General features: G+C 54.0%; 1 protein-coding gene across 3 annotated transcripts in view; it reads left to right on the forward strand.

Moving 5' to 3' along the window:
• Positions 1 to 26,193, forward strand: part of TBCD (tubulin folding cofactor D) — a 163,655-nt gene that overhangs the window by 126,661 nt on the left and 10,801 nt on the right. For 2 of the 3 annotated variants that reach the window (XM_034644393.1, XM_011233838.3), the window contains exons 22-33: positions 22 to 44; positions 2,525 to 2,556; positions 11,837 to 11,899; positions 12,744 to 12,820; positions 14,579 to 14,660; positions 16,807 to 16,925; positions 17,495 to 17,586; positions 18,250 to 18,390; positions 21,567 to 21,650; positions 21,999 to 22,157; positions 22,232 to 22,370; positions 24,490 to 24,611. In XM_034644393.1, coding sequence (XP_034500284.1) covers positions 22 to 44; positions 2,525 to 2,556; positions 11,837 to 11,899; positions 12,744 to 12,820; positions 14,579 to 14,660; positions 16,807 to 16,925; positions 17,495 to 17,586; positions 18,250 to 18,390; positions 21,567 to 21,650; positions 21,999 to 22,157; positions 22,232 to 22,370; positions 24,490 to 24,611 — 1,133 coding nt within the window. The remainder of the gene's footprint in view (positions 1 to 21; positions 45 to 2,524; positions 2,557 to 11,836; positions 11,900 to 12,743; positions 12,821 to 14,578; positions 14,661 to 16,806; positions 16,926 to 17,494; positions 17,587 to 18,249; positions 18,391 to 21,566; positions 21,651 to 21,998; positions 22,158 to 22,231; positions 22,371 to 24,489; positions 24,612 to 26,193) is intronic. The other variant, XM_034644394.1, reaches the window with a different exon arrangement.

Consider the following 26,193-nt stretch of genomic DNA (forward strand, 5'->3'; position numbering starts at 1 on the left):
ACTTTCACTTCTTCATTTTAGCTTTACGATCGTCAGTTATACAGGTAAGCTTCACAAACCCCACATTCTTGTGTTTTGTGACTTACAGAAAAGAATGCTCTGTCAGTGAAGGTTGGGTTGGCCTGTTAAGGCTTCTGTCCCGTCGCCTCCACGGATGCCTGGCCTGTGTTACTTTATTTGAAGGGGTGTCACCCTCGGTCAGAAGATGTGAAGGTCGAACCAGCCTCGTTGGTGGTTTTAAGCTTTATTGAGGTTTTCGTGTCCTGTAATGAAGTTTGCTTGTGTAAGTGTGTGGTCCGATGAGTGCTGGTCACTGCAGATGGCCGTGTGGCAGTAGCCGCCATGCTGAGCAGCTGGTGTCACCCTGACACTTTCCTCCTGCCCTTTGCAGTGGTCCCCAGCCCGGCCCCAGGGTCCCCTTCTGTGTTCTTTGTCTGTAGTGCTGCCTCTTGTGAGTTTCGTGCAGCTGGAGTCCCACTGGGATGCCCTTGCGGTCTGGCTGCCCTCACTCAGGGTGGGGTTGCAGAGGTTTGCCGGTGTTGTGGTGGGCACCACGGTGTTGTCTTTGTGTCACTGCGTGTTCGGCGGGGGGCGGGGGGAGTTGTTCCAGCTTTTGGCTACTTGGAATATGTGTGCTGTGAACATTGGCAGTCAAGTCCTGGTGTGGACGTGTGTTTCCACTTTTCTTGGGTAAATCCCTGGGGGGGGTGTGTATTTTTAAGGCTCCGACAGACTTGTCCAAAGGGCTGTGCCCCTTTGCTTCCACCAGCAGTGTTTGGGAACATTCCCGGTCCTCATCACACATGGTGGGCAATCTTCACCGGGAGCTGCCCTGTGGTTGTGCAGATGCTGTCCAGCATGGCCCTGAGTCACATCTCCCTGCAGGCTAGTGACCGTGGTGTCTTCTCCTGTGTGACTGGCCGTCTTCTGTTTTCTTCCGTGAAGTGACCTTTCAGATCTTTGGCTTATTAAAAAAATTTCACGGTCTATCTTCTCACTGAGCTGTTAGCACTCCACATATTCTAGATGTGAGCTCTTTATAAATGTGATAGCCCAGAGTTTTCTCCCAGGCTGGGGCTTGAGCCAATGTGTAAGTGTGAGTGGGGCTCATCCGCATCCCATGAGCACTGGTGGGACGTGGCTGGGCCTGTGTCAGGACTTCTGTGGCTCCACGGGCCCCATCGTTGGTGCGGAGATGTGTCTGAGGTCTTGGGGTGCTTCCGTAGTGTTGTCCCCTTTTACCGTCCTTCCACTCTGGGAAGGACACTCCATTTGCCCTTGGGGCAAGATGTTTGTGTTGCCCTGTAGACTGCACGCCCCTCCTGAGTGACTCACGGGGATGCTGCTTTCTTCCCCCGTGTGGGTAAATGGACGTTTCGCCAGAAGTACCTGGTGGAGCCTTGTGTGCACCTTGACAGACAGCAGCTGCAGTGTGACTTGATCCCAGGGAAGGAGGGTGGCATGGCTGTGCCTTCCAGCATGGACGTGACTGCTCCGGCTTCACGCTTTCCTTGATGGCTGGTGAGGAGGGGTCAGCACCTGGGGAGCTCCCTTTGGGCCCTCGACTGTCCCACTGACGCCGTCCATGCTGCCTTTCCACCTGTTCTAACAGCAGAGAGGAGCAGCTTACCCTCAAGTAGAGAACATGCTTATTACTTCCTGGCGAAATGCATCAACCCCCGGACTGATAAACCACGGTCCAGAGCAGGCAGGGAGCCTCAGGCAGACACCACAGGACGAGGGAGTGCCCTCGTGCATGCGTTTTTGTCTGATAGCTTATATTGTGTCCAGTAGCATTTTACAAGTTCTAAATACATCTGTGCTGTTGTTAAATTTGGTTTAAATTTCTCCTGGACTCAGTGGGCAGGTGACCCCTGGGCTTGGCTCCCCACCCTGAGCCTGGGAGTGCCCTTGGCTTGCCTGCTTCCCTCCCGCGCCAGACTCTGTTCTCTACATTGGGAGCCTTCCTTTCCTAGATTTCATCTATTTTCCAAATTGTTTAGGGCAGAAGGGAGAGAGTCCTGTTACTCTGGGCCAGAAGCCGGAGTCTCATAAATGAACTTCTGTCTTGTGGAGTGCGCTTACGTTCACATCCGCCACTTTCCTGTGCTTCATGTCCGGTATTAGGTGTCCAGAATGGGCTGCGTTTCTTCTCTAATGGACATTAGTGGATTGCTTCCTTGGGGTGGATGTTGGTAACTTCCCGGTGTTCTTTCTACTTGCAGAGTAAGAGTTGAGCAGTATTTGGAATCTCTGCTGTGTGACTGTACGATGTGGTTAGTGCCAGTAAGGATTATCACGTCCAGTAAAACCCGAGAATCAGAATGACCTCATCTGGGGGATGGTCACAGCACATTTTCCATTTCTTTATGCAAAGGCAGTGTTTATCGGCAGTAAGAAATGCGGCTGAGCAGCATTTCATGGTTGGGAGCCCAAAGTTACATCTGTCACTTAGAATACCCGGTATTTTATGTTGTGATGTGTAAGAAAGATTTTAATTCTGAATGTTTTCATTAATTTTCAGGGGTCTCGGAGGAGAACTCATGAGACAGGCAGGTAGGTCTGAGCCGTGGGCTTGCAGGTGACAAAGTCCCAAGGGTGTTTGCTTCACTCTCACCAGTACTGCGTGGTCTTCGTGGTGCTGTGGGTCAGAATTTCTGCTGTGGCATGCGTGGCTGCACACCGTGGCTCCTGTGACTGCCGGCCGTCTGCTGTCTCCACTCCTGCACGCTCACTGCAGGCTCTTGGCGTTCCCGGGTGTTTACAGGGTCGGCGGCTAGGGTGGGTGAACGGAGGTGTGATTTGTCTTTCAAGGAGGGATGTCACCGTCTTTTCCGCTTCAGTGCACTGTGTGTGTGTAACTGTACCTCAAAGGGTAGTTTTTCAGATTATATTTGAACGTCCACAGGGAACTCAGATGATGCCAGTGTGCAAGGACCTAGCTTTCCTGGAGCCTTCCCAACTAATCCCATGAGAAACCCCAGCACTCCTCCACTTGTCTGGGGTCGTGTGTCAGGCACCTGGCTGTGTGCAGGCGTGTGGGCCCGGATTCAGGGAGCCCCTCACCAGGGAGCATTGAGGTCAGGGAGGGCCTGTAGGCTCTGAGGGCAGGCCCCTGTGGGGACGACCATAGGGTGGGAGCTCGTCGGCACATGTCTGGGGCTGGACTGGTGGAGGAGGGGTGATAGTCCTACGTCCCTCCCAGGCTCCCTGAGTACTCTATGCAGCCCCCTGGCCGGACCTCTGGACTGGACCCTTTGGTATATGTGCTTGGTGGTTCCTTTTCTTCCTGGAACTCTTGTCCCCTTGCTTCTGGAACAATCCACTGCAGTGGTTCTCACTGTTCCTCCTGTGTCCTTCCTCCCATGTGCCCTGCCCCGGCCAGTTGGCGCCCCCAGAACTGTCCCTGTCCCCTTCCTCTCCCCGCCCCCTCCACAGGGCCGTCTATGCCTGCCAGCAGCCACCTAGCCCAGGACGGGGGTTGCAGTGTGCCTTGCTGCTCTCATTTGCCCCATATCCTTTTCTTCACAAACAACTGCTGGTTTCCTACTTCTGCTCAGTCCTCGTTGGGGATTCTCAGTTTTATTAAGGAGCAGTGATCATGTGTAAATCCTTGAGTGGCTGCAAAGAGGGTGTCCCTGAGCTTCTTGTACTCCCTATACTGCGACCTCAGAGCTGGTCTGCAGGCCTCTGATCTGCCGAGCTGTGCCTAGCATCTGTGCTGCTCTGACCTCCATGTGCAGCCCCAGATGGCAGCAGGGACTTCATGCAGGACTGGCATGTATCCCTCTGTCACAGGAGCAGCAGAGAAGGGGATGGTCCTGGCCAGTGGGAGGGTGCCGGGAGTCCCAAGCAGCCACCAGGCTGACGTGTGCTGGCCTCCTGGAGGACAAGGTGGTCCCTTGGGCAGTGAGCAGGAAGTGTATGGGGTAGGGCCTGGGTAGGACAGGCGCAGTAGGCCCTGAGGAGCAAAGGACACAGTGAGGGGGTGTGGGCAGGACCTTGGGGCCACAGCTGGTCACAGCAGAGGTCTTGAATTGCACTGGTGTGGTGGCCTGGCAGGGAGCTGTACCCCCAGGATTGCCCCAAGTCTCTGAGTCAGACCATACAGGACAGCACTTGCCTGGCCTGAAACCGGGAAGAAGTCACGGGCTCCTGGAATCTGTTTGAAAAGCAACATCATCAGTATGTGAGTTTGTGCCTTTGCTAACTCTGCAGCTCAGCCGTGCTCAGAGGCACAGGTGACCTTACCAGGACACACGCATCCCAAGGAGCGGCATGCACACACCCATGCCTGTGTGGCATGCAGGGGAGGAGCAGCGTAACAGGGAGAGGTGATGACTGTAGCCGAGAAAACCAGAGTACGCCGCACACCATGTCGGTGCTGGTCCATGAGAAAGAGAAGCGAAGCCGCTCTCTGAGGAAACACATCAGGGGAGCAGCGAAGGGCAGTTGATGCTGGGGTGCGGAGGGAGGGACTCGGACAGACAGCAGCAGCAGCAGGAAAGCTGGACAGAGCTCCTTGCTAATCCGAGTCTATTGCAAAAGTGGCGCCCACATTCTCAGTCCTCGAGGCCGGTGGGGTCCCCTCGGATCCCCTGCGATTTGTTACAAGGCACAGGTCTCCCTGAGGCTTTTTCCAAGGAAGTTGTTTTATTTTCAGTGTTTCTCTTTACGAATGTAAGGAAGGAAGCACAGACATGTCGTAGACCATTCCACACAGTGACAGGAGGAAATCCTGACTTGAGTTTCTAAGTCTGTTCCTAATGAAGATAGCCTGTCGTGAGGACCTGGAGAGCTGTGTCCTCACTGAGCCCAGTTGCCCCGAGGGCCTCACCTGCCTTACAGATGGGCTGCTGGTGACCAAGTTCCCGAGTGCTGAGTGAGCCTCACTGCAAGGTTGCTGAGGTCCGTGTGGTCGAGCACAGGGAAAAGGCCCACGACCCTGCAGCCCTTGGCTGATAGGTAGGGCCTGAGTCGACCTCTGGGATTTCTGTCCATGCCTCCTGCCTGGCCTGTAGGAGCTTCTCTCCATGTCAGCTCCCATGTTCCCATGGGTTCGACTGATGTCACCGGAGAATAAACTCCAGACATGAGAACTGATTCCTAAGAGCTGACACCTGGAACTGCTGAGGGGCTGCCATTTGGCCAAGATCAGTGTGTGGCCCTTGGATGAGGACTTGGTTGTGCCCCCCACCCCCCGCTCCCGGTGTAGAGCCATTAAGACTCCTCTGCACACCGTCCACAGCTCATGATCTGCGGTCTGTTCCTGGGTTTCGTGGCCTGGCTTGTGTGGGGTGGGTGCAGGCTTTCCAGCTCGCAGCCAGAGCAATGCTGTGCTGCTCGCAGGGCGGGCCGCTGGAGCCACGGTCCCTGTCGACCACGGGCTCTCCTGCTGCGCCATTGTGTATTAGGGTTCCATCAAGGTAGCTGTTCTTTCCCTGCAGAGTTAAGCTTGTCCAGTTGGGATCCCGTTGTGTATACCCTTGCTGATACGTGATCGCAGTTTCCCATGCTAGCCGTGAGCTGCTTCATTCAGCTTTATCTCGGCAGCTGCTGGGACGCACACCCGGGCCGCTGTCGGGCGTGTGTTGCCCACGGTCACAGATCACTGTCAGCAGCTCAGGAGAAGTGGCTTCTCAAGACAGGAAATGACCGGCAGCGGAACATGTGTACCATCAGGCCCTTCCTCACCTGCTGGCGCGGCGCACTCTGGAGTCCCCACCACGTGGCTTGTCCCGGGCAGCACATGGTGCTGGGCTTCTCGCCTGGGCCCGTCCAGCCGTGATAAGTGGGGGAGCAGGGAATCACCGCCAGTTCTCAGTTGCTTCCTGGTGGTGGTATTTGGAAAGACTTGAGGAGAGGCGGCCTTCCCCCCTCCTCGTTCACCTGCCACACCCACCACTCATCCATGCCTGAGTGATGATGACATAGAGAAACTGCTTTGTTCAGTGCAAAGATTGGAAAAAAAAAAAAAAAGAAAAAAGAAAAAGCACCCCTACTGCTGTTTTGGTGTTTTCATGCCACCCCAGAGGATTGCTGTGGCTTGTGGTCTCTTGTGGGGGAGGCTGTGTGTGGGGGGTGCCCTCCATCCACCCCTCCTGCTTTCCCACCCTGCTCTCTGTTCTGGGGGGCTGTGTGGAAGGGGTGTGCCTTAGGCGTCATAGGGGGGCACATACAGGGGGGTGGTGTTGCTGCTCTTGGGTGGGGGCACTGGCTTCCACGCTGTTGGGTTAGCTGTTGCCAGGTCGGTACAGGGGAACGGAGGAAGGTGAGGTCCGCCACTAAGATTGTCACTTAGTTACCAGGTGGAAGTAAGCCAGAGTATTTTCTTGAATATTACTAATATTTTCTTGAATATTACTAATTTGATTCCTAGTGTGGGAGATGAGGACCCAGACACGACCTTCCTGACACGTGCTACTCGTCGTGTCTTCCAGTCATACATGTTTTCAGTCACACATTATTGTTTTATGTAGTTAAAACTCATTTAAATGTACCCACATGCCTGCTTTTTAAGAAATCTTTATTCTTTTCTGCATTTCTGAGCTTCCGAAGGGGTCCTTTTCCTTTGTGTTCCATGCTCTTGTGTTTTTCATGGCGTGTCTGCTGGTAGTAAGCCCTCTGATTTGTCTGAAAATGCCTTTTTTCACCTTCATCCCTAAAGGGTGTTGTTCCTGGCTGTAGAACTTAAGTTCCACATTGATTGTTTTGTACTTTGAAGATAACTTTGTGTTTTCTCAGTTTCTTTCCTCTTTGTTGAGAACTTACCTGTTCCTCACCCCTCTGTTGGAGGCAGTCTGTTAATTTTCTCAGGCCCCTTTGTGTCTGGTTTTCATGGCTCGCACAGCACACACAGCGCGGGCAGGTGACAGGGGCTCCGTGACCCGTGTGTCAGCAGGTTGTTTTGGTCACTTTTGGAAGAACTCAGCCATTATTTCTCCAGATTTTGCTCGTCTCTTCTTTCTCCCACTGCATCTGGCACTCCAGGCTCTGCAAGGTAGACCTGTGTCTTCACCCTTCACGTCTCTCCTGCTGCCTCCCCTTGCCTACCCATTTTGGTGTGGGGTCTGTCCCCCTGGTCCATGTCACAGGCTCTGCCTTCAGCTGTGTCTTATTTGTTACTAAACCCGTCCATTGAATCCCAAAATCCTGTGTGTGTGTGTGTGTGTATGCATGTATGTGTGTATGTATGTGCGTATATGTGCATGTGTCTGTATGTGTCTGTATGCGTATGTATCCATGGGTACGTATGCGTGTGTGTGTACGCATGTGTGTGTACACATGCGTGTGTGTATGTATGTGTGTGTATGTATGTGCGTATATGTGTATGTGTCTGCGTATGTATCCATGGGTACGTATGCGTGTGTGCACGCGCACGCGTGTGTACGCATGTGTGTGTACGCATGCGTGTGTGTATGTATGTGTGTACGTATGTGCGTATGTGTGTGTATGTATGTGCGTATATGTGCATGTGTCTGTATGCGTATGTATCCGTGGGTACGTATGCGTATGTGTGTGCGCGCGCATGTGTGTGTGTATACGCATGTGTGTATGTGCGCATGCGTGCGTATATATGCATGCGTGTATGCATGTGTAGGTGTGAATGTGTATATGTACGTGTGTATGTGTGTGCGCACGCGTGTATGTATGCATGTGTATGTGTGTATGTGTATGTGTGTATGCGTGCGTGTGTGTGTATATGTATGTATGTTTAAGTAGGCTTCACACCGAACATGGGGCTTGAACTCAACAACCCTGAGATCAAGACCTGAGCTGAGATCAAGAGTTGGACAGACAACCCACCGAGCCTCCTGTGGGCCCCCTAATTCTCATGATTTTGTGTTTCATTATCTCTATTTTTTTTAATAGTTTCTGTATTACTGTCACAGTTTTTAATGATTTCTTTTATCTTCTTGAACAAAGTAAGCATTTAAAATCTATGTCGTATAATGCCATTGTCTAGAGCTGGTGTGGTTGTGCTTGTGTAGGCATGGACACTGGGTGTGAAAAGTTAGAGAGGTACTTTGAGGCTCAGGACTGTTTCTTCCCCAAGAGGGTCTTTCCCTCAGCTTCCGGCTGGAGGCCGGGAGTGCGAGCAGCCTGGGGCGCCTCCATCCCTGTCAGGGCTTGAGAGGTTCCGCGCTGGCTGGAGCCAGCTGACCTGCATCTAGTTTTGTTGAGGATGTGGTCCTTTGGATTCAAGGCCCCCATGTGAGGGTTTCCTGGTTTCTCTCAGGTGCTCTGGACTCCACGTTCTGTCCCAGTGGCCCGTAGGGGCTCTGGACACTCTGGCCGTCTTCCTGGGTTTCCAAGTGCCTGCCTTCTCGAGTCACCACAGCCGCTCTGGCAGAAGTGGCTCAGCTCAGGACTGTGGCCCCCAGTCTCTGCTTGTGGCTCTCTGTTTCCTTGGCAGCTCCCCAGTGACTTAAGCATACACAGTTTACTTTTGTCCAGCTTTTTATAAATGTTGTCTTAGCCAGTGAGTTGATCGGAATGACGTAGCCTGTAACATTTTTTTAACTTTTTATCTTGAAATGGTTGTAAACTCACAGGGAGTTATAAAGCCCTGTGCTTTTTTGTTTTTTAAAGATTTTATTTTTAAATAATCTTTATACCCAATATGGGGCTTGAACTCACAACCCTGAGATTGAGAGTTGCACTCTCTTCTGACTGAGCCAGACAGGCACCCCCCCCCACCTTTTTTTAACTTGATAGAATACATTTAAAGTTCATGTGCAGGGCAAATCTCCAAGAAAATTATTATTTTTTTTTTAAATATTGAGGACTTGGGGCACCTGGGTGGCTCCGTCAGTGAAGCATCTGCCTTTGGCTCAGGTCATGATTGCAGGGTGCTGGGATGGAGTCCCACGTCAGGCTCCCTGCTCAGGAGTGGTGCTGGAGAGAGCCTACTTCTCTCTCTTCCTCTGTCCCTCTCCCCGGCTTGTGCTTTCTCTCTCTCTCTCTCTCTTTCTCTCTCTCAAACAAAATCTTTTAAAAAAATGAAATATTGAGGACTTGCATTTTCCAGCCCTTAAAACATCCTGTAAAACCATTCAAAGCTGAGTGGCATTTTCTTAGGAGCAGGCAAACAGGCTGGTAGAGCAGAAGACAGGATCCGAAATAGATGCTGAGGTATTGACACATATGAGATTTGATATGTGACAACACAGAAGGTACTTCCAACGTTGGTGTGGAAGATGGCTTATTGAGGAATAATGATGTCACGGAGGGCCGTGTGAAAGAAAATAAAATCATGTCCCCACCTCATACATATTCAGAACTAAATTTCTGATTAACTAAAAACTTAAATACAAAAAATACAATTTAAAAAGCTTCAAAAAAATTTTAGGAGACATTGTAAGACAGCATCGGTCCTTAAAAATCTTAATTTGGAAAATTTCAAATCTACACAAAAGCACAGAAAAATAGCTTGTGGAGCCCCGTGTTATCTGTGCTCCTGCTCCAGCAAGTCTCGTCGTTTGCCACTCATCTGTCTGCCCTGCGTCGTAAGCAGATCCAGACACCCCTCGTAACACTTGCTCCCGATAGTTCCTACTGGTGAGGACCACGGTTCTGTTTTGTTTTGTTTTTGGCTTCTGGCACATAGCCATCCAACAGAATTAGCAGTAGTTCCACAGACGAAACAAGCAGTAGAAAGTAGCATGTTTGTCTACAGAAATATTGAAAACTTTTGGATGGGGGAATACACCCATGTATAAAACCAGTAGGCACAACACAGAGTTAGAGGAAATCCTTGTACTGTGGTGAACGAAAAGGTGATTGTTTACAGGCTGCACAGAGCTCTTAAAATTGCCAGAGCAGATACACGGAGATTCTGTGTGAGCACAAACCCAGAGAGCCTCTGCATTGCCGACCAGTGTTCAGCCTCCTCCAGCAGGCAGGGGGATGCCGGTTCCCTTAACCAGAGAGAACGACGGCGTTCTCTCTCAGGTTGGCTGCAGTCAGAGCTCAGCAGCCCTGGCTCCAGCCCCAGAGCGTGAGCTGTCATAGGTTGTCCAGTTTGCCCACTGTCCTGGGTGCCAGTGCCGAGGCTCAGCACACAGAGCCGTGTAAGGGCAGATGGCCAGTCTGCATCCACAGACACGTGTGGCCCTGCTGGTGCAGTGACACGGAGCTGGAGGCAGCATTCAGCCCTTCAGGAGAGATACCGAATGAGTTGTTTTGCATCCAGAGCCTGGAGTATCACACGACTGCTCGCAATGGCATGAGGTCTCCAGAAGTTGGTTACGTTGTTAGAGAGAGAAGCAGAGTGGTGGCTGGAGTCTGTGTTGGCGCGAGGCGGGACCTTGTTCCTGGTCATGGGCACTGGGAGTCAGGAGCTGCGAGGACGGGGACCTGCTCCCCTTTGGTCCGTAGCACCCCGGTTGCGTGCAGACTGCACGGCTATGCTCTTACTTGGGGTCCCTGTGTGACAGCAGTAAGTACCCCTGCACACCATGAACTCGGGGGAGCTGTTGTCAGCGCCAGGGTCTGGAGGCGCTTGCCCTGCGTCCAGCCAGGCTGCCTGACTGCTGTCACACTCCAGCTCAGGCCTAGTTGCTGGGGTCAGGGTGAGAGCTGAGGGACAAAAAGGGGGGAGTAGAGAGACCCTAGAAAGGGGGTGTCCGTGGGGAAGCAGCACCATTCCTTCCTGCTTCTGTAGAAGCTTGAGGGTGGGTGTGGCCATGCCAGGCACCCAGGGGTGGTCACCAAAATGCCAGTGGCAGTGTTTTCTCTGATGTTTTTCTGTAGTGTTTAATTTTTTTCAGCAGATACAAAGTATTTGTACCATCAAGAAAAAAACCACTAAAGCTGTGTCCAGTTCAGTGTGACAGACGTGGTGGGTACAGGGCCACCCTCTCTTGTGTGGGCGATCGGGGAGAGGACTCCGGCATGGTTGTGCTGGGGGTGTGTGGCATGCTGGGGCTCAGGACAGCTTGCTGGAGGGTTGGGCCCGTGCAAGGCTGGCGGGCAGTGCAGTGGGAGCGCGCCCGCAGGAGGGCCGCCAGGTGGGCGCTCATAGCTCGTGGATTCCATCCCGCACTTTGGTTGTTTTCCCTGTGGTGGGTGGTGTCTTTAACCTGTTGATTATATTGGACTGGTTTCTGCCCATGGGTGTGGTAATCGTTTCTTTATTTAAAAAACTGACACTAATTATTCACAGAGGTCAGGAATTTACCCAAGATTTTAACACCATGACTTGTCCCGGAACCGTCCTGTCAAGGATGATAGCGTTACTTTCTCTGTTTGTTGATCTGTCCTCATTTTGGCCCCTCAATGGGTGCCCTGGTGCTCACCTGCCCTTATCCCTCAGTGGACCCCCGCCCCCACCACCCGGCCGGTGCTCGCCTGTCCCACCCCTCAGTGGACTCCTGGGTGCTCACCGGTCCTGACCTAGGTGGACTGTGAGTGCTCACCTGTGACAGGACGGCTTCCACTGTCCTTGGAGACCCCCTTTCCTCCTGCGTGGCTGCCTTTCTGTGGTCCTCTTCTCAGGCAGGTGCCACAGCTCCTGGTCACTTGTAGGTGTCAGTGGCCTTGTTAGCACATGCATCCCTGAGGATTCGTGTTGGGGTCACATCTGTAGCTGTGGGCTGTGTTGCTCCGTGTGGCCCTGGGGCTGTCTCTACCTGGGCCAGGTGTGGAGCAGGCTCTCCTGCACAGCTGTGGAGGTGCTGGGGTTGCTCACGGGCTGGCCAGAGACCAGCACGGATGTGTCCAGAGTGGTGGGAGGGACTTGGTCCCAGCAGCTCGGCTCTCAGACTAGGCAGGGTGGGAGCTCCAATGGGCGCTTCTGGAGAAATGACACCGCATTTATCCTTTCTCTTCCTAGTGTGCGTTTTAATAGAAAACTTGTCCCTTTCCAAGATGCCTTTTAGAGGTGACATCATAATTGGTAAGTGCTTTTTTTCTTTATTGTAGACTCACATTGTAGCATTTCCTCCCAGAACTATTTCAAATTAAAAAGTAAAAATGAACAGCTAGGGTAGATGATAACCCATTGTAAATAATGGTTACTCTCCTCCTCAAAGACAGAGAGAATCTGTCCCTTGTCTAATGAGAAGTCAGGCTCCTTCCTCAGAGCTCCTGGCTGCCACTCTGCCCGTGGCACCTGCCCCCGGTGCCGGGCAGTCTCGGCCGTCCCTTGCCTCGGCAGACGCATGGTGCGGTCCTGCAGGACTTGGGGTACAGGCAGGATATGTGAGGACCATGTCTTGTGGAGCAGTGGTCCGGCCGCTCTGCAGGCCTGGAGCCCCCCACCTTCTATGGCACATGGCCACAGAGAGGCCGTAACAAAGGGGCCTTGGGGTCACCTTTATCCCCCGGTCAACTTTATTCTTTGCTTTTGCAGCCTCAGAGGTTCTGGGACCAGAACACCAAAAAGGAAAAAAGGGATTGGATAAATTTAGCATTCTTTGCTCAGTGTGGGATCTCATTGAGTTAAATATTTAGATTTTTATTGGTGGGGGCCCAGGGGCATTGTGAGAGAGGTGCTTCTGGAAGTGGCCCCCTGAAGCTTGCAGTGTTAAAAGAGCAAAAATTTCTCACAGTAACAGTTGAACATTTCAGCAGCCAAAAGAAGGGTTTGGATTTTTGTATAACCTGTGTAATGTTTACCTTAGATTTTCTCCAGATTCATCTCAAAGGTTGCCCACTTTGAGAGGTAGAATATCTGTTGGTTTTAATTTCATCTGCATGTTCTTAATTGGGTAAATGAATGTCTTTTTTTCCTTTGACAGATGGTTGGCAGTGGCTGATAAATGACACGTTGAGAAATCTCCACCTTATTTCAAGTCATTCTAGACAACAGATCAAGGTATGGTAAGCAAGATTCTTCTGGCTGTTGCATTGTATAGAAAGGAACATTTGGGGTGCCTGGGGGGCTCAGTTGACAGAGATAGAGACAGTCAGTGAGAGAGGGGACACAAGCAGGGGGAGTGGGAGAGGAAGAAGCAGGCTCCCAGCAGAGGAGCCTGACGTGGGGCTCGATCCCGTAACGCCGGGATCACGCCCTGAGCCGAAGGCAGACGCTTAACCGCTGTGCCACCCAGGCGCCCCGAGCGTCCAACTCTTGATTTCAGCTCAGGGCATGATCTTGGGGTCCTGGGATCGAGCCCCGTGTTGGGCTCTGCAGTCTGCTCAAGATTCTTTCTCTGTCCCTCTGCCCCGTCCCCTTCTCATGAACATGCGCTCTGTCTCTCTGTCTCTCTCTCTTTCTCTGAAGTAAGTAAATAATAAAATTTTTTAAAAAAGTGACCTTAATCTATTTTTTTTGTTAGTGTTTGTTTTAAAGGACTGTGTGTGTTATGAGTCCCTTTTATACATGAATGTGATCATTGATAAATGCCATAATTATATTTGGAATTCTAGATGGTATTATCTATGTAATTTATATTCAGGAAAACTAATGCAGCCAATGATGACCAGAATAATTAAATTTATATGACAGTTTTTTGTTTAATTATATTGACTTCTGAACGTCTGTGTGTCCATAGTGATTATTTATTGAGTTGCAGAATGGTGGGGTTGGAGACTCGGCCGTGATGCTTAGGGGCAGGTGGAAGCCGTGGTCCAGGGTCCTGGCCCGAGAGTGCTGGCTCTCTTGAGCGAGTGTGTCTGGTGGCCAATGTGCTGTTGTCCTATCCTGGGACGGGGGACTGGCGTAGCGGAGCTGTGACAGAGGCGTGCAGGCAGGATGTGTGGTGGGCTTTGGTACTGAGGGTGGAGAAATAGAAGTCCGTGTTGGTTTCCCATACGATTAATTCTCCCCTCCTGCGTATTTTTTTTTTTTTCTTTAAAGGAACTTTATCATTCTGTAGAATCCAAGTACAGTTTTACTAGTTGAATCTGAATGTTTCATGGTCAGGCCTCAAAATTTCCTTTTAAGAGCATTCCCGTAATTGATCCGCACCAGCAGGGATTGTGGTAGTTTGCACAGGTGACACATCGGTGTGATGTTGCATAGTGTGGGCCCCCCACCGCGTGCCGGTGGCCTTCCCTGTGCAGCCTCCGGAACCTCTCTCCAGGGCTGCTCCGTCTAATTTGGGGAAGCAGTGGAAAGAACTTAGGAATCCAGCATTTGCCCTTTCCTGTCTGTCTGACCCTGAGAGGCTCACCTTGAGCTCAGGCTCTTCCTCGTGGCAGTAGAGTTGTTGTGGGGGTTCCTGGGGGCCCACGGCTGCTGCCACATCAGTTCCCGCTCTCCTCCTCTGACCCTGGCCCCGCAGCTCCCCTCTAAATGAAGCCTGCATGTTACTTTTGTGGGTACAACACACACTTTGCCCTTCACTAATTCTGCGGGGAAAGAAAAAAATGCCCCATTTTATTATTAACTGTTTTATTAGAAGACATTTGCATCGAATGGAAGAAATCATATTTTCCATTCATATTATTAGTTGCAGAGAATATTGAAGTTATAAGCGTATCTGACGATTGTCAACAGAAGTGCTGGAAAGGAGCATATGATCCAGTTTCCGTTTGTTTCACACTTAATCACCGGCCCGACAGCAGAGCAGCCCGAAGGCCGAGGCGCCCGGGAGGCTGCACAGTGCACTCACGTCCCGCTTTGTTGCAGGAAGCGGCCGTCTTGGCCCTGGCTGCTCTCTGCAGCGAGTACTACGCCCTGGAGACCGGGGAGGCGGATCCCGCTAGGCAGGGTGAGTGGGCGTGCAGGGTCTGGGTTTCCGAGCGTTGCCTCCTGCTGCAGGTGGACAGGGTGTGGGAGGGAGGGGCCCGAGCTGGGAGTTGAGCGGGGATGGGGGATGGGCGACATAGGGGCCTGAGGCTCTCGGATCCGCCGGGTTCGTGTAGCTGCCGGAGGTGTTCGTCCCTCTTCAGCTCTAGACAGGTGCTTCCCTGGAGCGTTGGCATTCCCCCGAAAGAGCGAGAACAGGCATGGTGCTCACTGTGCCGAACCCGCGCTTATGTCAGCAGCACTCGCCCGAATGATGCTTTCAAGTAAACTTGCCCCACTTCGTGCTTTGGACAGTCCCAGTGTACGTGGATGGAGCGCCTTCCTTGTATGGCCTCCCAGGGAGCCTCCTGTTTCCTGTTCCATTTTGTTCCTGTGTCTCCCTTGGGGTTGCTCCTTGGCCCCTTCCTCTTCTTTCTGGTCCTTGTTTCCTGGGTTCCGTCGGCTCAGAGGGTCTGCCTCTGCTGTGCTGGCATGTCCGGATCCCTGTCCCCGATTGCCTCAGTGACTTTTTACCTTATGGCAAAATGCGGTTTCAGGGTTTCCTTATTCACCGTGCCAGTTTCCTGGTGTGGGTCCTTGGTATGTGCGTGTATTTGGCCCTTTCCCTGTTCACAGAAGCCTCGCTGCACAGCATTGCCTCAGTTGGGTTTTCCGGAACCCCCTCGTGGTGGTTCGGCCGACCCATGACGGGTCTGCACAGAGAAGCTTCGTGTCCGTCCACTGTGGTGCCCTGCAGCGTTCTCTTGCCTGACAGTCACCTCAGAATCATATGAAACACTTTTAAATGATTTTAAATGGTAAAAATCACGTGTGCAATAGTCTGAATCTACTTTCTGTGATTTTTTCCAAAAATAACATATCCTGTAATGTGAGCTGCTTCTTCCTTTCTTTTCTTTCTTTCTTTCTCTTTCTTCCTTTCCTTTCCTTTCCTTTCCTTTCCTTTCCTTTCCTTTCCTTTCCTTTCCTTTCCTTTCCCCTTTCCTTTTCCCTTTCCTTTTCCCTTTCCTTTTCCTTTTCCTTTCCGACAGCCAGCGAGAGAGAGGGAACACAGCAGGGGGTGGGAGAGGGAGAAGCAGGCTTCCAGCAGAGGAGCCCGATATGGGGCTCGATCCCAGAACACTGGGATCATGCCCTGAGCCGAAGGCAGATGCTTAATGACTGCGCCACCCAGGCGCCCCTGTCATGTGATCTTCTGACAGACTTTCCAAATTTGTAACGTTTTTCCCTTGACCATAGGCAGTGTTACCTAGAGAGGTAGTAATATCATTTTGTATTTAGTTTGTTTTTAAAAATTGGGATGATAAGGTCATGTTTCACTTTTGCCTGAGAAGAGAATGTGGCGTCACTGTGCACGTGGGAAGAGTGAGCGGTGTTCCGGCGTCCCCTGCGGCGTGCAGAGACCCCAGCCGGCGCTGCGGACGAGGCCGCGTCAGGGTGCGCGCGGGAGTTTTGGTGTTTGTTCGCTGGCCTAACGTAGGCCCTTGAGGTTTCTGTGCACGTGTCGCCACGGCTGTGCTTTGTTGACGTCTAAGCAGTAAGGACAAGAATCAGTCACGATGGTCAGACAGGTCGGCGTGTGCAGCCTCCTGGCCCCTCCCGAGCTGCGTGGGTCAAGGACAGCCTGGCAACCCAACTGCCCTTTCTGCCCAGACTGTCCATTGAGTCTGCTCTGCACCCTCTTTTCCTGTCCCTGTTTCATCCCTGTTGACGGCCATCCCGTCTCGGGGAGCATCTGTCTGCGTGCAGTGTGCTCTCAGCCCGACTGGCTGCTTCTGCCCCTTTGTGCTCACCCTGGGAGGGCATCGTGTCCATCATGCGTTTGTATTCTTGGTGAATAGGAAGGACCACATCATGCGTTCTTAACCCCTCCTGGATTTATTCTCCTAAGAGTGAAATCATGTATTAAAATTGCCTATGAAAACCTCAAAACCACCTATAAAACTTCTAAAATCCATTTTGATCGGAGCCACTTCTAAGGCATACCTGCTTCAGAAGCTGGCACACTTCCTGCCTTTCCCTCGCCACCTACTCACGCATTTCTGAGATGTCATAAAGAGTGCGTGCTGTGCGGGAATGAAGACAGCGGCCCTCTCGTTGCTTCCTTTCAGAGGAGCTGATACAGCAGTATCTTGCTGACCTGCAGAGCCCAGAGGAGATGGCTCGCTGTGGCTTCTCACTGGCCCTGGGCGCCCTCCCGCGCTTCCTCCTGAAAGGCAGGCTGCAGCAGGTGAGTGCCCTGCTCCCTGAGGAAAGGGCCTCCTGTTGGGTTCGGGCGCTGTGTGTGAGCCCGGTGGGGGAAGGTTCGGGAGGGCTCAGACCACGGGTCCACGCCTGTCCGGGTGTGTGGCTGTGAGGAAGGGAACGGGGTGCTCCTGAAGGGGCCCGGTGGACGCTCTCATGTGACAGGAGGGACTTGGGCTGAGTTCTAGTCTGACAGAGGGAAGCTGTTGCTGCCTCTGTGGAAACACACTCGCCTTTAGACAGCCGTGTCGTGTCCCCTTCCTCCTGCCCGGGACATCTTGGGGCCAGAGGCACTGGACAGACCGCCTCAAACTCAACTCTGCGGCTTATCCGTTTGGAACATGCGACTCTCAGGACCAAATGGCCCTTCAAGAAGTAACGGATCTTGATATCAGGGGTCAGCTGATCTTTTGTCACAGTTTCCAGCTCTGGGCCACAGGACAGAAAGGGGGCAGCTGGCGTTGGGGATGCCCCGCGGAGATGACCTGGGGGCTGCAGCAGGGCGTGTGGCCTGCCTGGTGCACGTTCTGCTGAGGATGCATTACTACCTTTCAGGTGTTGGCAGGCCTGGGCGCCGTGACTGTCATTTGTCCTGAGGATGTGAGCTTTGCCGAGTCCAGGCGGGATGCTTTGAAGGCTATCTCAAGGTGGGTCTCCCGGCTGTTCCCCCAGTCCTTGCTCTCCCAGGGGCCAGCGACCACTGAGGGTGGTCCCTGTCTGTGTGGGCCAGAGCCCAGTCTCACATGATGAATCTACTTTGAAGCAGGCGTCACTTTTTATTTTCTCATTTCTTCTCTTTTCAGAGGGTTGTCAAAGAATATTTGCAACTCAGAGGCTCATTGACACTTTTTATTCATTGTCGCTATAGTAAATATTAGACTTCTTTGCTTTAGGAATGGCAGCCCACCTTGCGAACTGGGGCGTGAACCTTGGCTCAAGTCTGGAAGTGCCGTGTGGAGCGGCCTGTGGTGCTGGCCACACACAGCATACGCGCCAGGACACACTTTGCTTTGTCCCTCACCCGTGCCCCTCTTCTGCTCTATGGCGACACCACCCCTTTCTGCCAGGATGGAGGGCAGGAGGGGCCAGCACAGGTGGCCTCCCACACACCTTTTAAGCTGCAGACACTAGGAAATGTGATTTTGGGGAAAAGCGTCATTCAGCATGTGTCAGCGTGGAAGGAGCTCTGGAATTCTGAATCTATCCCTGAGGTTGTTGGCCTGTTCCAGCATGTCGCATCAGGCCAAGATGGTGGGAAAGATGGGGTTCACAGACACTTGCCATATTTCACGCATTTTTAATAATTTCAGGGTGTGCCAGACGGTTGGTGTGAGAGCAGGAGGGGCCCCAGACGAGGTTGTGTGTGAAGAGAACGTCTCTCAGATTTACCGCACGCTGCTGGGCTGTCTGCACGACTACACTACCGACAGCCGTGGGGACGTTGGCGCGTGGTAAGGTGGCAGGCGGTCTCTTGCTCATGGTCCCTGAGCTGCACTGTCCTTCCTGGGCCTGTATTCTCGGGACAACAGAGTGTCCTTGGGCCTGACTCATGGTTGCGTTCGACTCTTCTCTCAAAAATAACTAAATTCTACAACACACACACTTGTCACTCCCTCGTCCCAGCCCCTGCGGTTGGCTTTCCAGTTCTGAGAGAGTTCAAGAAGACAAAGGCCCCAGTTTGTGCGCTTAGGGCAAGAAGGGGGTCAGACCACTTTGGAGGAGGAGGAAATGGGTACTTCTCTGGGGATTCAGCTGCACAGTGAACTGTGGCCCCTTCTGATGGGAAACCAGGTGGCCAGATCTCAGTCTTGGGAGAAACCTCGGCTTGACTGTTCTCGCGAGGATGCCCTAACAATTCGTTATAGCCCGAGCCACGAGGAGGCTGTGCCCGCGGCTCGAGGTGTGTCATTTCTTTGTTCTTACGTCGGCAGCTGTCATCTTTACAACGTTTCAGTTGACTGTAAATAGCAGATCAAGTTACCTTTCATTGGAGGAATTGAGAGCTGCTCTCATGACTTCTGTCTCTCGTTCTGGACATGCTGTGATGGGCGTTGTGCCAAGAGTCTGCGTGGGGTACGGTGTCACTGACCTTGAGCGGAATTGTTCCTTTATTACAAGGGAAACAGAAGTTGAGCTTCACGTGGACCTCAACAGAGAGAAGAAAGAAATGCGCATGGTTGTCCATATGTGGCAAGTTTTTGGCCACGTTTCTTTAAATCTCCTCTGCCCCTCCCCCATCTTGGACGTCCTGTGCCCCGTCCCCCGGGGGGCCGCCCCTTCCTCCAAACCCTGGGGTTCTACTCCCTTTTTTTTTTTCCAGTTTTTTTTTCTTCTTCTTCAGTTGTGTAAATTCTAATTTACGTTCAAGTTCACTGGCTCTTCCCTGGGTAACCTCTACGCTGCCATCAAGGTCGCCTGAGAAAGTTCTGATTTCATGCTCGCTCCATTACAGTTCCCGTCTGGGGCTTTTCCCACTTTCTATGTCCGCTGGCTTTGCGCCTTTTCCTCCGTCGGGATGTTCCCTCACCTCACTGGCTTGCTTTCCTTCCCTTCTGCTCAGTCCCAGATGGTGCTGGGGACACGGGCACATGGGGCCCTGATGGCCTTGGCGTGTCCTTGTAGACACGGGCAGGGCTCATTGGTGGGAGCGTGGGGAGCCCTCGAGGGGTGTCCCTGAGTCCCTGGGGTGTACGCCCTGACAGCTGCCTGGCGACCCTGCAACAGCACAGCCCCAACCCCTGCGCTTCCCTGTCCCCGTGGGATGCAGGCTGAGGGGGCTGCACCCATTGGGGTCTGTGTCACTGATGATGGTCGGACCCCATCCTGGGCTCAGTCGTGTGCCCTGGAGAGCGGGTCGTTCTTCCTGGTTCTTTGTGGGACATGTGGCTCTGGAGTGGATCCTGGCTACCAGAGCTTTGTTGTGGAGACGGGTTCCCTCATTCCTCCGGAGGGTGCCGGTGGCTTACCAGTGGCCAGTGGACTTGGGTTCAGTACAGAGCTGCCGTCTCCGCCTCGCCTGATGTGAGTGGCTCCCCACGTTCTGTTCGGTGGGCAGCCCTCCTATGCGGGCATGGGGTCCCCCTGTGGGGTGCACCCCCGCAAGGGGCCTCCTGTGCTCTTGGGGGCCCTGGTTGTCCTGACTCTTACAGTTCAAGCCAGAAGGACGGTGGGTCTTGGGTCCCTCAGCAGCACAGACGCTGAGCCCTGTGAGGAGGAAGGTTGGGCAGCGCCGTGCACAGGGTGCCGGTGCCAGTGTTCCTCCCAAAGGCCTGCCTACGCAGCACGGGGTGGGAGCCCGGCGATGGTCGGTCCTTCTTCAGAGAACCTCACTCTCTGTGGAAAGTCTCCAGTTACTTATTTTTCCACCTGTTTTCCGTCAGCATGTTCCTCACAGTTGTTTAAAGACTCTGCCTGTTTGTTCCGGGATATGTGGGAACCCTGTGTCTGCTTCTGTCCTTTCCTAGTATTTTAACACTTGGTCGTTTTTTTTTTTTAAACCATTCCTTGTAGCGCTAACTAAATCCAGAAACTGTACGTTCAGAATTGCGGAGGCTCTGGGTGTGCACGTCCTTGCAGGGAGCACGAAGGGCAGGCTGCGGTGTGGGTGCAGGTCACCTGATGCTTTCGGTGTGGGGTCGGGCCATGGGCCACCTGTGCCCACAGCCCTGCCCGAGGGGCCTCCCTGCTGCCAGCACCCAGCATTTGGGACCCTGGCCCGTGTCTGCCCTGTCAGGAGCTGGTGAGGCCCCGGGGGCATGTGCAGGCTTGGGTTTGTCCTCTGTGTGTTCTCTACCGCCTCTCCCGTGAGTGCTGCACCTGCAGACATGGGGTGCCGCGGCCACACGGCCCTCCCGTCCGCCACGCCCTGTGCGGCCCTGGTGCCTGCAGATGGGCAGGCACATTATGTGTCTGGTCTTCAGCAGCATCTGGTTGGTGGCCATGCCCTGGGCACAGGCTCCTTGCTCCCATGAACCCTGGCCCATGTCTGTCTTGTGCCTCCAGCACCCCCACACCCGTGCTCAGTACTTCACCTGCCAGGCTCCTGTGGGCTGGGGCCTCTGTCTGTCAGTGGGAGGGCGGATCCCTGGCCCGTGGGACCTGCCAGCCTTGGTGGTGCGAGGTGGGTCTGTGGTCCCTGCTGCCCAGCTCTGTCCCCGCTGGGTCGGCCAGTCATGGTGCGGGCTCAGGTTTTCATGGTGTGGAAGCTTCGTTTTCTTCAGTGTGAGCGAATGTGGAGTGAGTCGGAGTGGAGAGTGACGTCCTGGTCTAGAAGGACGGTAGTAGGGGCAGACGTGAGCTCTCAGCAAGCCTCTGTGCCTTGGTTTCTCTGCCGGGAGAAAGCTTTGTAGACCAGGCCGTACTGCATCTGGAGGGTTTGTGGGCACATTAGTGCTGTTTGTGTGCCCTTGGGACCTGGCATCTGCCTGCGGGCATCAGACACGCGTCCTTGCTAATGGAGCACAGGAGAAAGTGCTCTTGCTAGCTGCATGTACTGCGTTTGGTGGGCGTTTCCTACTAAAGTGACAGTCTCTGGAACTCACCCTGGTTGAGGGTGTCTGAGCCTCCTGAGTATGGCTGAGGGGTCACGTGGCACCTGGGGCTCTTCATCACCTCCTTGTCCCTACAGGGTCCGTGAGGCCGCCATGACCAGTCTGATGGACCTGACGCTCCTGCTGGGGAGGGAACAGCCAGAGCTGATCGAGGCCAGCGTGTGAGTGCCTCTTGTGTGGGGGTCTGGCCCGGTCTGCGGGAGGACGCCCGCATTGGGGTCAAGGCCGGGGTCTCTGTGTCCAGTCTGCTGTCGCTGCCGGGGTCTCTTTCCCCTCCCTCCCGCCTTCAGTCCCTTCCTGTGTCCCCTTCTCCCCTGTCGCCCACCTGACCCCACCCGTCTGCACCTCTTCCACCCAAGAGCTGGTGCTCAGGCCTCTGAGGTGTCAGGTCCACTGAGGCAGCAGCCCATCCGCCCTGCAGCAGCTGGGGTGGCTGCTGTGCTCGCGGGGCCACTCTGGCTGGGGCGCTGGGTTCATGCTGGGCTAACTGCCTCACTCTTGGTTTGTAGCTGTCAGCAGGTCATGTGTTGTGTGGCCCAGCAGGCGAGTGAGAAGATTGACCGGGTCCGTGCACACGCCGCCTGTGTGTTCATGACGCTGCTGCACTCTGACGGCTCCCCTGTCCCTCACGTGCCCCACCGAGGAGAGCTGGAAAAGCTCTTTCCCAGGTACGGGAGGCCAGGGTCCCCGACCCCCAGTGGGCGCGGGCCCCCACTCCAGCTTGTTGACTCACTCTCTGCAGATCCGACATGGCCTCCGTGAACTGGAATGCACCATCCCAGGCCTTCCCTCGCATCACCCAGCTCCTGGGGCTGCCCGCCTACCGCTACCACGTCCTACTGGGGCTGGCCGTGTCCGTGGGCGGCTTGACCGAGTCCACGGTGAGGAGGTCTCTTCCCAGGCCCACGGTGGTGGGTGGCATCTGGCCCAGGGCTGGGGCGGTGTGGGAGGTTCGAGGGGGCACAAGTGTTGTGGGGCAGCCAGGGGCTGAGAGGCACACTCTGGGACCGCAGCTGTCTCCTCGCGGTGCTGGTTTTTTCTCTGCTTTGGGGGTCAAAGTGGGGTCAAGGGTCCGCTCCTTCCGCTGGCCTTGGGTTTGCAGGGCAGGACGCCCAAAGACAGTGTTACTGTCACGAGAGCGGGCTGGTGTTCCCAGTGGGAAGCTCAGTGGCAGGACTTTCTGTTTAGGAAAATCTGAAGCACACAGAACTACCAGGAATGTTGTGGCGAGCTCCTGTGTGGACGGTGTCCCACCACACAGGGCACGGAGCAGCCAGCTTCTCTTGTGTGCACCGGGCTCAGCGGCACATTCGGACTTCACCTGCTAGCTGCTCCTTCACCCTCTTTGCCCACTTTTCTTTTCTCCTCTTTGTGCTGTCATTTTCCGGATAAGTTTGGTCTGTTGTGTGTGTTTTTTTGTTTTCTCGTGTCCTTTCTGCTGACATGGTGGCCACACATTCCTTTTACCTGCTCTTCACTGAACCCAGAAGCAGTGTTGGATGCACCCAACTTTGGAGCCATCGAGGGTGGGGAGGCTGTGTCCTGCTCCCCTGCGTGGTCACATGTGGGCTTCTTGGGGACGGCAAATGCGTTTTCACTCACCTGCCCGTGCTCTTGGGTGCTGATATTGCCGGAGCAGGGGTCCTGGCTGGCGGGGCTGCTGCTCCTGGTTCGGCTGCGGGGATGCCCCCTCAGCCCTAGCTTGGCGCTCTGCAGCTTCCCCCTGATGCCCCAGCCTGTGACCTGCTGGGATTTGTTGTCTGTGTTCATCAGTGCGTTCATGGTTCCCATCTCTTCTGGACCCTTCTCTGCCCTCCTCATTCTCGTTCAGGATCTCCTCCTCCCGCGTACCCCTTATGACCTCCACGTTTCCACCTGTGCTCCGTCCTTTCTGGTTTTCAGACTTCTTGTCCAGGTGCTACTTTGTTTTGCAGTTTCGTACAAGGTGCTGTTTTCCCCTCCGCCTGCTGAAGTTTTGGTTTCCGTAATTCTGTTTTTTATTGCCAAACATTCACTTTGTTTTGCAATCTCTCTTGTGCTTTTTCATTGCAGGCTCATCTGGGTTTTGTTTTTTGTGTGTTTTGTTTGTTTTTAAGAGAGTGAATGGGGGGGAGGGGCAGAGGGAGAGAGAACCTTAAGCAGATTCCCCATTGAGTGCAGAGCCTGACGATCTCACGACCCCGAGATCATGACCTGAGCCAAAATCGAGAGGCCGGCGCTCAACCGGTGGCACCACCCAGGCGCCCTGCAGGCTCCTCTAAGAATTAACCTGCAGCCCTGTCCTCTGTGCCATGTCTTGTAATTCCGGTACCTGTGCTTTCGGTGGAGGGGGTCTGCTTCGGCTCACTTCCTCTTGTGGACTCATTCCTGGTCACTCCCTGTCCTGGGTCTATGACAGGGAGGCAGGCGACTCTGGTCTGGGGGCGCTGCCTTTGCCCCTGCAGGTAGCTGTGGGTGGCACCGCGCGGGTTGGTGGGAGCGGGTTTCTTCGGTGCCAGCCCCCAGCTGCCGGTCCTGCTTCAGGGCACCTGGATTCCTGCTGCCCCCACTGCCAGCTGTGCCCGCATCCGTGTGGTCACTGCACGGGTCTCTCTGTCAATTCCTTCTGCTCATCCGTTGGGGTCTGTGGGGAGGTTCTCTGAGCCCAGCAGTGCCTTGGGGGCTACAGGTTGAGTTTGGAATAGAAGGTGTCAGAGCATCTGGCCCCTGACCTGCTTCTCGGGGAGACTGTGTGCAGCCTCCACTGAGGTCAACTTAGGGGTCGTTGTGGTGCTCGGTCTGTGCGGCCCCAGGAGAAGCATTTCCGGGTCAGTGCTCATTCCATGTCTTTGTGCTTATGCCCCGTCTGGCGGGATGTTGCCAAGATCGCCGTGCTGTGTCGCTCTGTCTCCTGGGCTCCGTCATGGATGTTGGAGTGGAACCATCGAGGTGGACTCTGGGGCAGGTGGCAAGGGGGCGGCGGTCTTGTCATCGTTACCAGAGTGCATCTCTGTGTTGCAGGTCAGGTACTCGACTCAGAGCCTCTTTGAGTACATGAAGGGGATTCAGAAGGACTTGCAGGCCCTGGAGGGCTTCGGGGGGACCCTCCTGCAGGTCTTTGAGGACAACCTTCTGAATGACAGGTAAGGGGTGGCACTTTCGTCACGGTTTTCAGACCTCCATGGTCTCACTTGTACTCACCAGAATTTTCAAGGGGGCAGTGAGGTAGGCCCAGGTGGGGACCTGACTGCAGCCAGGCGAGGGTGTGCCCACGGCTCACGGCATTCCACTGGCCACATCACCGTCGTGGAGCTGCTGCCAGCCTGCACTGTGGGCCAGCCAAATTAGGACTTCGGTACATGTCAGGCGTGAAGATGACCGAGGCTATGAGCCTGGGAGGGTAAACGTGGCTCTTCCCTGAGGTGACGTCTTCCTGGTCTGTGCACGGACATGTCCATTGGGTAGTCGAGATCTCTGCAGGCCAGGATTGGAATGTTGCAGTAAGAGATAGGACTTGTTTTCCGAGCATCTTTGCTGCGTTGTTTGTGCTGCTTTTCCGTGAAGGCGGTGTGTAGACCCCAGTGGTCCTGACCTTGGAACTGGGGGTGTTTCCCAAAGTTCTCTGAGAGGGTTTTTCCTGGACTTAGATCTCCGCTGTCCTGGGCAGCCGGGCCCCAGTCACAGCGGTACAAACGCAGGCCCTTATTGGCCTGTCCTGTCTGTGGAAAGCAAATGGGAGCTCAGCGGGTGGTCTTTTCTCTTCTCCAGGAGAGCGCTGAGTGTGAGTGAAGGGTACAGTTTGGTAGACTTTGACTCTGTCAGCATCCCTGAAACTATCACCAGTCAGGACACTGAACACACCTGTCACCCCTCCCACCCCCAGCCCGAGGCAGCTGCTCTCGCTAATTTGCTGTCACCGGGGCTCAGTGGGCATCTTCTCCGCGTGTATTTTGGTGCAGTCTGCAGCGTGTCTGGCTTCCATTGTGCGGTCAGACCACACTTGGTTTCTCTGTTGATGGTCGCCAGGGTTGTTTGTGGCTGGAGTTAAAAAAAAGCTGCGGGGGACGTTCGCGGACATGTCCCCACTTTGCTCCTGGGTCCGTGCTGAGCAGCCGGCGAGCTGCGTTGCGTGGTGGGTGGGTGTTCAACTTTTAAAGAACTGCCGTGATGTTTTGCGAAGCACTGGCGGGCGCTGTTTTGTGCTCTGCTGGGACGTCTGGAGGGTCAAGGCGTCGGATCCGTGCGTTCTGATGGCTGTGGCCTGTCCTCATGGCTTCGGGGCTTCCTTCCTGCCTGGCGTGGATTTCCTCCCCGATGGGGGTCTGTTCAGACTTTCTGCCTGTTTTTTAGCTGGGTGGTTGTGGTTTCCCTTACTGCTGAGTTCTGAGATATCTTGTGTGAGCTGTGCAAACCCTTTGTCAGACAGTGGCCTGCAGACTCCGTCTTCCAGGCGGTGACCTGTCCTTTACACCCTTGGCGAACTCTGAGCGGTCAGCTACATGCCCACGCGCTCTGGCGCCTCCCCTGGTTTCTACGGGTGTGATTGTTGTGTCAGAGGGAAGAGTCTTGGCCTGACATAAGGTTGCGAAGGTTTTCTCTTGACGTTTTCTAGAAGATCTGTAGTGTTAGGTTTTATATTTAGACCTAAGGTCTGTCTTGGCTTATTTTCTGTGTGTGACATGAGATCCATGTCTGCGTTGTGTCTGTGTGTGGGTGTCCAGTGTG

The sequence above is a fragment of the Ailuropoda melanoleuca genome, chromosome 15, assembly GCF_002007445.2.
Source record: "Ailuropoda melanoleuca isolate Jingjing chromosome 15, ASM200744v2, whole genome shotgun sequence".
NCBI classification, from domain to species: domain Eukaryota; kingdom Metazoa; phylum Chordata; class Mammalia; order Carnivora; family Ursidae; genus Ailuropoda; species Ailuropoda melanoleuca.